General features: G+C 35.9%; 2 protein-coding genes and 1 non-coding gene across 3 annotated transcripts; 2 read left to right on the forward strand and 1 right to left on the reverse strand.

Annotated features, from left to right (window-relative positions):
- The first annotated feature begins 1,617 nt into the window (after positions 1-1,617).
- Positions 1,618-4,545, forward strand: LOC137731718 (ethylene-responsive transcription factor ERF113-like). The gene is made up of 2 exons (XM_068470908.2): positions 1,618-2,286; positions 3,763-4,545. The coding sequence occupies exons 1-2, from the start codon at positions 2,142-2,144 to the stop codon at positions 4,365-4,367; spliced, it is 750 nt and encodes a 249-aa protein (XP_068327009.1). The 5' UTR covers positions 1,618-2,141; the 3' UTR covers positions 4,368-4,545.
- Positions 4,546-8,244: 3,699 nt separating this feature from the next.
- TRNAL-AAG (transfer RNA leucine (anticodon AAG)) lies at positions 8,245-8,325 on the reverse strand. The gene has a single exon. It is a non-coding gene; the product is annotated as a tRNA-Leu (tRNA).
- A 95-nt stretch (positions 8,326-8,420) lies between these two features.
- On the forward strand, positions 8,421-10,541 carry LOC137730659 (uncharacterized). The gene is made up of 5 exons (XM_088687337.1): positions 8,421-8,754; positions 8,946-9,309; positions 9,561-9,631; positions 9,967-10,071; positions 10,142-10,541. The coding sequence occupies exons 1-5, from the start codon at positions 8,440-8,442 to the stop codon at positions 10,250-10,252; spliced, it is 966 nt and encodes a 321-aa protein (XP_088543463.1). The 5' UTR covers positions 8,421-8,439; the 3' UTR covers positions 10,253-10,541.
- Positions 10,542-10,918: the final 377 nt, after the last annotated feature.

A 10,918-nucleotide genomic window follows, 5' to 3' on the forward strand; every position in this document is an offset into this window, starting at 1 on the left:
TATATTTAAATAATTGTATAAGTATGTACGTCATGCATGATCACATCAAAGGTCCAATGTACAATTAAGTGGTCCAATGTACAATTAGGTAGTCCAATTTACAAATTAAGTAGACACTACCTATGTGAGAGCATATATAGGGCTGGGAAGATCTTTCATGTCCGAAGGTATATTTCGTCATCTTATCACCCTCACTACACGACTAACATTCAATCAGAGATATAAAAGATTCCCGATGCAAAATATTGAGGCCTAAGACGATAATGTTCTGGTTCTTTTTCTAAGAGAAAGCCATAGCTTTATTGATGAAGAAGAACTGAACGCGAGTACAAATCTTGGTAGAGTATATCCCTTATAACATCGGAGGTTTCTCAAACCAAACTATAGAATCATCACTATATAAGCTTGACTTGGCAAGGCGATGAGCCACTACATTACAATTTCGCAGAAAATACGAAATATTACACTTGTAACCCGGAAACCAGCTTCTTTATTTCAGAAGCAACAAAATATTTTCCGTATATATAGCTAGCTATAGGGAGATCATCAAATATTCCTGCATATGTATATATTCAATGAGAAGAAATAAACGTTAAAGACTCAACCATATATGACACACGTCCTTGTTGAAATACGTTGAAAATCTCCACTAGATCTAAATATTCAAACCAAATTGAGATCATTATATGGAGGCAACTAGCATTCCATATAAAGAAAATGACAAAATTGAGATGGGAATCGTACGATCTACTCCACCTCCTCAGCTTCATATACTTTGAATTTTAATTAAATACACCAAAATGATTCCGTAGGTTGATCAAATTGTCCAGCCATCTCAATTTGGTATCACTTGTAATTGATTGCTGACCTTTATTCTGAAACGGGAGAAAATCGACTTTGCTTTGAGAGGGTAATTTTTTTTTTCTGGAGAACATCAATATTTTTACATTAAGAGGAGGGGCATTTATGCTAAGCCACACAATGGACAACTTAATTTGGTATTGAATTCACCATTCACGAGATTCAAACATAAAACCTTTTACTTCTAAGTGAAGAGAAATATCATCAGACTATAGTACTAAGTGGCTTTGAGAGGGTAATTAACTGCGAATCTAGTGGTACTACCCCTCTTCCCCCCCCCCCCCCCCCCCCAAAAAAAAAAAAAAAAATTTTATTGATCACCTAGATTCTTTTCCGTAGCTCCGTTAGCGGCCACGATTACATATTATATATAATTAAAGTTTAAGACTCATAGTGATTTTCATAACTAACATGTTAATGGTACTTCTATATACCTCTTCAAACCATAAATATAATTAATTGGAAGAAAGCAAAAACTTCACACATGTTCACATCCTCCTCTTTCAATAGCTTAAAGGTTTTTATGTTTAGGACAATGAACAATGGAGTGCGCTACCATACAAGAATAGCTCAAAGATTACTTGGTTTTATGTTAAAGATAATATAACAAAATATTAAAGGAGAGAGATGAGCAATATGAGAAGAAAATCACAAAATTGAAAACTATTTAGAGTTGTTATTAGTTTCTAATTTAAAGTTATTTCATACTAAAAAATAAAAAATAATATAAATTTTGTGAGAAGAATACAGCTAGTTGTCGCTATAAACGAGTGATAGCATCAAAGTTATATACACTCAAAAATAACAAATTAAAAGAGATTTTTTTTCTCTCTCTTTTTAAATTGAATAATACCTTCATTTTCATCTCATAAAACCAAACATCCAAGACGAAAAACTCGAAATCTTGACCAATAAAGCCCTTCCTTTCTAACCCTATTTTCCTTTCTAGTGCATATATTTACTACCGCACAACAGTCTACTCTCTCTCTCTCTCTCTCTCTCTCTCTCTCTCTCTTTCTCTCTCTCTCTCTCATCTGATCGATCTATTTCTTGAATCTTGATGTCCAAATCTTAGACAAGCCAAGAAATTTACACAGGCCTCTAGCTACAAGCTAAGATACACAAATATCAGAAGTAGTTCGAGCCCAGGATTAAAGGTGGATCGAAGGCATGGAAAACGCCCGCTTCCTTCAGAAGCATCAGAGGAGAAAGAAAGGGAGGATCATCCCCCCCTCCATGATTTCCCTTCTAACTACGAATCTTCCTGGACGGAAGCTGACATGTCAGCCATGGTTTCTGCTCTCACTCAAGTTATTGGAACCACCGATGATCATGCTGCCGTGCAACCAAACCCTACATCCATCTCAGACTCATCACTCCTAGTCAAACAAGAACCTGACCGCTCTCAACCGGTTCAAGATCAAGGTATATATGATTTCTATATTTTTCCTTCCTTCCTTTTTTCATTTTTTTTTTTTTGGTCCCTCGACCTACTTTTTTTTTTTTTTTTTTATTGTTTTAAGTTTTTTTATATATACCATAAATATTCTACACTAAATTCATCTAAACTAAAGGAAATGAGATTTGAACTTGAGTGTATAACAGAAAATGCACTGCTCTAACCAACCCAGCTAAGTCCAGATCTATAAAATCGTTGTAATTGATGATATTGACATGTGCTGCGCTAGCGGTACTGGAGTTATCTATAAAATCGTTGTAATTGATGATATTGACATGTGCTGCACTAGCGGTACTGGAGTTATCTATATGTATGCATATGCTTTCACAATATTGTTGTGAATTTGATCTGTTTTCACATCACTTGCATTCTCAAAAGTTCCCATCATCTTTAAATCCCCATTATTTGGACAAGATACTAATCAAACTAATTGAGTAGCTTGTTAGGTTATCTAATTGCTCTTTGTTCTCCTAACCCTATTTTTGTTATCATCCGCTATGAATATCCCAGCATTGTGTTTCTTGCCTAAATCAAATTTGACCAAAGACTTTTTAATATGATCATAGACAACTTTAATAATTTTGTATCCTACCTACTTTCCGTGAAGAACCCTCTTTCTATCTCTCCAATTGCCAACAAACTAAAAGTAATTCTTGTTTCCATCTGGGACATTCTTTTCATGTTTTTCTCAATTTTCACAAACAGACTGTTACTGATTGAAAGTTTAAACTAAATACAAATTAGAGATGTTTGGTCTTATCTTATTTTTTTTTATGTTCTAGCTAATTCTAGTCTATCTTGCCTCAACGTTATCCGATCCTTGGTAATAACGTCTTAAACTTTATAGCTATTCAATTTCTTTGTTGGGTTGGTGCAATTTCCGCCTAAGTATAAGTTTTCTGGAAGATTTGCTAACTTCAAAAGTGTTTACTGAAAAGGATGGGAATGCTTTGAATTCCAGTCTCTATCTTTGTTCTGCTTTCATATGTAAGACCTTTTTAAGAAGGAACTAAAGCTCTCTCGAATATATACACGTAATACTTTAGCACAATAGGGCACACTTGCCGCTAATTACACTCCTCTTCTAGTTAGATTCCTTCCACATTGATAGTGCATGGCAACTTAAAGACGTCATTGCATCAACTAGCTAGGATATAGTAGCATGGACTATGTAGCATAAATATATATGTATACTTATCTCTCTGTGTGTGTATGAGTTTGTGTATGTAGAGTTAGTCTTTTATACGAAGATTACTATTATTTTAAAGATTTTTTTCGTAATGTTTCTTTTGATGATATTGCGCTTAAATATGTTTATAACTACATCGTTTTGTACCAAACTATATCAATCCATATAAGTCTAATTTCTAATGTTTTTGTCTCATAATATACATTAAACTTTGTATATTGTTGTTTCATGACGTCCATGTTTGTGAATTAAGAGCCCGTAAGGAGGCGACACTATAGAGGAGTGAGACAAAGACCTTGGGGAAAATGGGCGGCTGAAATACGTGACCCAAAGAAAGCAGCCAGAGTTTGGCTTGGGACTTTCGAGACCGCCGAAGATGCCGCCATTGCATATGACAACGCAGCTCTCAAGTTCAAAGGTACAAAAGCCAAGCTCAACTTCCCCGAACGAGTTCAAGGCAAGACCGATTTCGGCATCCTAATGGGCAGTTCTGGTAGTACTACAAGTAGTAGTGGTGCTGCCTCGACTCAACGAACACAAAATCTCATGACACCAGCTGGCCATATTGTTAATCCTCAGCGGGCTACTGCTCCATTAATGATGTCGCAGCAGCCGGAAACTTTCCCTGATCTTTATCAGTACGCGCGGCTTCTTTCCGGCAATGATGCTGATTTCTACAATTATTCTTCCTATCCATTTAATCAAGATCCAAGATTTACTTCACAGTTTTTGCCATCATCGACGCATTTTTCATCTTCCACTGCATCACAAGATTCACAACCATCGCAACAAAGACAACAAGATCATGAGGAAGATGGGAGGAATAAGGACTGGAATTTGAGTAATCCAAGGGAGTAGCTAGTGGTAGTAGTACTATTGCATGCGTTATTTAATCTTGATGAGGTTTGGTTTTAAGTATAGAGGAAGTTTAATATTTGGAGAGCATTTGTTTGTACTAGTTAGCATGTATTATCGTTTCAGGTTTTTATTTTTTTTTTCTTCTTTATTGATATATATGTATTGCATAAGTTTTTTACGTATTGTTGCTGCCATGCATTGATTAAAAAAAAAAAAAACGTCTGAACAAGATTCACAACCCTAATACATGCATTAGTGGTTAATTTTGAGATTTCCATGATCAGTGTACTAGTACTACCAATTCCCCGCATCACCCTCCAAAAGCATGCATAATTTATCGTCGAGACTCAAGTAGAATGTAGACGTGGATTGCCTTTTAGAGATTGAGGAATTCTTTTTCTCACACGGAAGAGTTTCATTCAAATTATGGGCCTCCGATATTATGCTTTTAATCATTTAAACGACGAACTGTTTCTATCCAACTTGGTTGAATATCGTATTCAAATATTGTTATCCAAGGCAAAAAGAGTAATGTTATTCATACAATATTTTTGTACCATATTTTCATATTATCTTAGGTTGCATTTGATGTGGACAGCCACATCATTTGAATTAATCAGATTTTTAAATTTTGTTCATCATTTAATAAACTAATAATTAAGAAAAATTAGTTAATTAAATGATAATTGTGGTATACGAGGAGTCTTTCTCTTTCATTTCCTTGGGTTTTGCAAATTTTTCAAATGATGCGGTTGTCCACATCAGATATCACCTAAAGTGGTATAGAAATATGGTATAAAAACATGATATGAATAACATTACTCAAGCAAAAATCACATCCGAATATTTGTCAACTTAATGATAAATCAATTACAATCTACTGACGTAATGAAGTGCCAGTCGCTTCGAGAATTAAAGGTGGAATATTATTTCCAATCTCCTGATGGGATTGGTGGCAATCACCTTAACGTAACACTCCAATCAGTAGATTTCCTAAGATATATTTTGGTTTCAACTTTCAAGCATGTTGGGAAATTATCTAGGCTTTTTAGCCAAAAACTTAATTAACAAAAACTTTTTGACGAAGAAAAAATAAAGGAAAATGGAAGGAGAAATAATCTAATAATCTATAGTTCATAGGTAGCTTTTTGGAGCACTTTTTACTGCATGCTAACTTTATTAGATGCACGAACCAAAACTGGCTTCTCATCATCAGCCATCATCAGTTCTGAGCTGCTGGTAGCAAATACATCGACACGTTAACATTTGCAAAACCTTAAAGTGGAAGTGGAAGTGAAACCATCAAGGTTCAAAACCTTAATTAGTAACCCCCACCGGCACACAATGTTATGCAATCTGTAACACAAGTTTTGAAGAAGGATATAATTAAACATGCCGACAAGCTTTTGAGCATGCCTCCACTATCCTTTCTTTCTTTCTTTTATACTTAAGATGGAGCATATTTTTTGTCACCGCCACACTATTGCCTGATATTAAAATAAAATATTCACATTAATGTTATATTAACGAGTGAATAATTTGAGTTAAGTGACACGACATATTAGTCATAGTAAAAACATTCACATTTTAAACATGCATGTTAATATCAATACTGATCTGTTTGTCACTATAATATAAACAATGTCATTCGCTTATATTGTACTAGCTGAGTTTTAGTTTACTGTGTTCCACACGCATATGGTAGGATAATCTCTAGTGAGACGCAAAAAATCTAATGACATCTCAAAATTATTAACCAGAAAATCACTTATATTTTTATTAGCTTCATGTCTCAAACTTAAGATTTGAAATTTTTAATCATGACTTTTTTACGTGATATAAGGTACATGGTAGGCCTTTATTCTCCCACTTGTTTTAAGCTTTTTGATAATGTTAACAATAAACTATTAAACCTAATTAGGCTAAGCATTTGCGTTTATTGTCGTTGCGACCAGTACAAACGACAAAATACAGATCCCGCAACGGCTGAAATCATGCGCATGCCAAAGCGGCTTCAGTGGGCCTTCAACCTAATTTCTCCACAAATGTCAGAAACTCCAGTGGGCCAGCCCCAAAGCGTCCAAAGCCCACAAAATGTCTATCTGCCTAACAAAGGAACCCAGAAAACGACAAAAAGGAAAAGCAAACAAAGGAGCGTAGAAGCTCCCTTTGTTTTGTTTTCCAAACTCTTTACGCTTTTAAAAGAGGAATGTGATTCTCTTCGCTCTTAATATCAGTATTCCTCTCTTCTCTTACACTTTTTTTTTATTTTTTTCTCGCTCTTATTACCAATAAAACGTTCAAAACAATAGTGTTTTGTTTTTTTTTTTTTCCTATGTAACACGTTCAAAACAATAATGTGATATCATTTAAATTAATAAAACAAGAAAAAAATTTTATTAAGATAAAAGAAAATCTTACGCTTTTCACGAATATTGGTGACGTGTGCTGAGTTGTCCTGGCATAGCATGGGATTTGGGCAGAATCAGGGAAAGAAAGATGGGAGGAGGGTGGGTCCCATGTGTGATTTGGACAAGTGACACGCACCAAGGTTGTAGATTTCTACGCTTTCGGCTTGTTCCCTCTCTAATGTCAAATTTGGCGGCGACTGTCATGTTTGTCTCTTTCTTTGCCTTATACCATGCGTCCAATCCAAGGTGAAACCAGCAAACAGTGAATCTCTGCGAGCCGCATTCACATTTCTTTCTTCTTTCCGTTTTTTGAGTACAACTCAAGACTTCTATTATCATACGCAATATTCTTCCCAATCCCTCCCATGTACAGGTGATTACATCTCTATTCATATCACGTTAATCAAAAGAGCTACGTTAATAATTTCGTTAAAATCGTACTAAAAAGATATTGTTGTAAATTTCATGCATGACGATGATTTTGTGTTGAGAAAGTTTTTATTGTCGACAAATCATCATAAGCACGAAGACTCATTCACCTGCATGATGACTTATTTGTAGTACTAATAATAGCTCTATAAACTATAGCGGTTGGAGAAATTATGTTTTAATATCATTTTAACACCCACGAGTTTTTGCCACGTCTTGCTACCACATCTTTCTTTGTGTGAAAAGCTTGTTTATTGATAAGTTCATTTCACCAAATACACAACTACAAAAACACCATCATTATGTACATTAGTTGTGCGATTTAACATTTGTTTTTTAAGTAATGCACCGTGCATATGATGGTTTAGCATTGGACTAGTATGTCAAACCAAGTCTATCGAGATCATAATCTCTTGTGGAAAAGTTAAGACTATCATAATCTCTTATGGAAAAGTTAAAGACTATGTACTGTTTTATTTTTTAAGTAAAATTTAGAATTCTTCTTTCAACATGCATTTGAGTTTCGAATTTGTTCCTAAAATAAAATTTCGTTAATTTACTTTTTGAATTTAACAAAATGTGTATTATTGATCTTAGTTGTTAACTTATGTCCTCAATAAAAAAAATTAAGAAAAAAAAAACTAAAAATAAATTAAGTTAAAAAAACACGTGTCACTCAAGTAGATATGGCACAAGGAGACCACATAAGGTTTTGAGCGCACAAGGAGATGAATTCTAAACTCGAGTGCAAGATCAAGTATGAATTCTAAAATTTTTCTCTTATTTTTATGAGAAGGTTCAAATTGACTCTGTGGAGTAAAATGAATGAGAATACACAAGAACTAGCTTGACCCATTCCAAGTCTCAAAGACTCGTCGGCTTGTAACCGATTTGGCCCGTTAATCCGTTATAAATTGTTGTATGAATTGGTCCATGTCTGCCCCTTGTTAAACATTATTTGGGCCAGACGATGCCCAAAAATAGTGTGGGCCTGTTAAAGTCCCAAAGTTCAAAGAAAATTTAAAAAAACAAAGAAATGTTGACAGTGGGATTTGAACCCACGCCCTTTCGGACCAGAACCTTAATCTGGCGCCTTAGACCAACTCGGCCATATCAACTTGTTGTAAGCCTGTTCGTAATTTCTTTAATTATACTTTTCTTCAGTAAATCCTTCACCTGCATCTCTGGTATCCGCACATCTAAAGATTATGAACAGAGCAAATGGGATTTTTATGCATAATAAATTAACTGAAATTAGCAAAGCCGTAGGTTGCCTTAATTACCCAAAAATGGCTTCCAAAATACTTTGCGTGTGTGCAAGTGCAACCATCGTCCCTCCTCCTCCACCTCCTGTTGCAAAAGTTAGCAGTTCAAATAATATTTCACAGATTTTTCTTTCTTCTTCTGCAGATAAAGCTTCCGTTCGGCTTCAATCCTTCAAGTGCAAAGCTCTCGGAGAAAGCTCTCAGCCGCAAACCTCCTTGGCTGAAACCGTCTATCAGGGAGTTTACGGTCCTTGGTACGTCGACTCCACCGACGTTCGAGAGGTACACAACCACTTTCTAATTTCGGTAAAAAAGCACTCCTCGTTAGAAGTGCTTTTGTTCACATTTGTACTTTTTATGGTATTAAGTGTCACTACAAGCAGTTGTGTAACCATTCAATATAAGTTGTATTTGATTCGATCAAGTTTCCAACTCTGGAAATTCACATTCTTCAACATTTATCGGTGTGGCAGGTTATTTTGTACAGGTCAGGGCTAGTGACTGCAGCTACATCATTTGTAGTTGCAGCTTCTGCTGCATTTTTGCCTGACTGCTTCTTCTTAACTGGTATTTTGAAACACAATCTCGATTTCGTGTATGCAATCGGAGCTGGTGGACTGGGGCTGTCATTGTTTCTGATTCATATATATTTGACTGAAATTAAGCGCACTCTGCAAGCATTTTGTGGGCTTGGTGTTGCCGGGTCTTTAGCAACATATGCATGCTTGGCTAGCCCAGCGGGAGAGGGTTTGGTGCAGTATGTTGTGGATAACCCAATTGCTATCTGGTTTGTTGGCCCTCTCTTTGCTTCTCTCACAGGACTAGTCTTCAAGGAAGGTATGAGAGAACTCGATGTTGTACCGAAATTCTTTGTGCAGGATGCTCGTTTTTGGTTAAACGAGGGATTTTGTATCAATAATGTTGACAACGTATAACATTTTATTAACGACTTGTTGGCACTGTAGTCCCTCCTTTAATAAATAACAAACGTCGTGCCTAGAGAAGATGTGATATGCTATGTGTTGCCTTCTTGGTCACTTGTATTCGAGTCTTAGCAAAGTAATACTAAAACTAAGTACTTGTCTCAGGTCTCTGCTATGGAAAGTTAGAAGCTGGAATTCTCACGTTCATCATACCTACTGTTCTTCTCGGGCACTTGGTATGTCTTATTCAAATTGATCCCCCTTCATTCATCAAATTGATCCCTTGCATCGTCTCTGCCCCCTGTACTTTGCAAACCGTTCCAATCTGAAGTTGACGGATTTTGTGCAAGAAATCATCATAAGTTGGATGTTTGCTAATTAGAACAATGTGCCAACTGCAAAGATCAAGTTCGATGTAATTGAAAATATTGGAACGAAGGCGGAGCTTTGTGAAAACTATAGGACTATATCCGTGTGCTAGCCTTTTCTCAAAACTTCCGTTAGTGAACTATTCGTAGCTTTTGTAACCTGTGCTGTCTAGGCACTAATGGAGTTCATGTTAAACACAGAGTGGACTGGAGGACTGATGGACGATGGAGCAAAACTTTCCTTGCTCAGTTCTTGGATAGCCTTGTTTGTGATTTTTGCTGGAAGGAAGTTCACTCAACCGATCAAGGTAATTTTCTGTTATTGTTATAGATTTATGCTCATAGTAATTTGATAACGAATTGTGTTTAGCTTTCAAGGATGACATTGGCTACAAGTCCGTCTTTACATTCAATTCTCTGCCTGAAGATGAGAAGAAGGCCTTGATTCAGAAGCTTGAGCAGCAGAAGTTCAATCAGGATCTCGATTAGTTCCTCATTTTCTGCCGCAGCAGCCTTCTCCTTGAGTTTGTCTAGGATATGTTTCGGTCCTAGGTTAACATGTCAATATCATGGCCAATTAAAATTGAGCAGAGTTGTTAATAGATTACATGAAGCAGTTAAGTAAGGATTATATGCAACCACTTTGATGCGGACTAACCGAAACATGCATGCAGCGCACAATACACACAAGCAAAAAGTATAGGAATAAATTTCTGTATTTTGACACCAACGAGATTTACAGCTTTATACAAAGTCTTACATGACTTGTTTCCTATTCTATTCCCTACAAATAAGGCTAACTGATAGCTTAATAGGTAATTAAATATCAATCTATAATATTTGACAAATCAATCTAAGATTCCTTTCTTAACACTCCCTCTCAAGTTGGAGTGTATGTTAATGACACCCAACTTGTTGAGTAAGGTTTCAAATTGTGTCGAGCTTAATGGTTTGGTGAATATGTCGGCTAGCTGATCACCCGTCCGTATGTATGACGTGCGTATCATTCCCTTTTGAATCTTCTCTCGCACTAGGTGACAATCAATCTCTATGTGCTTTGTTCGTTCATGAAAGACGGGATTTGAGGCAATATGTATAGCTGCTTGATTATCACAAAACAAGGAGACCAGTTGATGATGATTCACTTGCAAATTG

This window comes from Pyrus communis, chromosome 16, assembly GCF_041283825.1.
Source record: "Pyrus communis isolate YQ-2024b chromosome 16, ASM4128382v1, whole genome shotgun sequence".
NCBI classification, from domain to species: domain Eukaryota; kingdom Viridiplantae; phylum Streptophyta; class Magnoliopsida; order Rosales; family Rosaceae; genus Pyrus; species Pyrus communis.

What these genes read in the sequence shown, in the direction of transcription:
- LOC137731718 (XM_068470908.2), top strand. Translation starts at nt 2,142, where the DNA reads ATGTCAGCCATGGTTTCTGCTCTCACTCAAGTTATTGGAACCACCGAT. An exon ending in TCAACCGGTTCAAGATCAAG is followed by an intron (nt 2,287 to 3,762) that starts GTATATATGATT and finishes TTGTGAATTAAG; the next exon opens with AGCCCGTAAGGAGGCGACAC.
- LOC137730659 (XM_088687337.1), top strand. Translation starts at nt 8,440, where the DNA reads ATGCATAATAAATTAACTGAAATTAGCAAAGCCGTAGGTTGCCTTAAT. An exon ending in ACTCCACCGACGTTCGAGAG is followed by an intron (nt 8,755 to 8,945) that starts GTACACAACCAC and finishes TCGGTGTGGCAG; the next exon opens with GTTATTTTGTACAGGTCAGG. An exon ending in AGTTCACTCAACCGATCAAG is followed by an intron (nt 10,072 to 10,141) that starts GTAATTTTCTGT and finishes TTAGCTTTCAAG; the next exon opens with GATGACATTGGCTACAAGTC.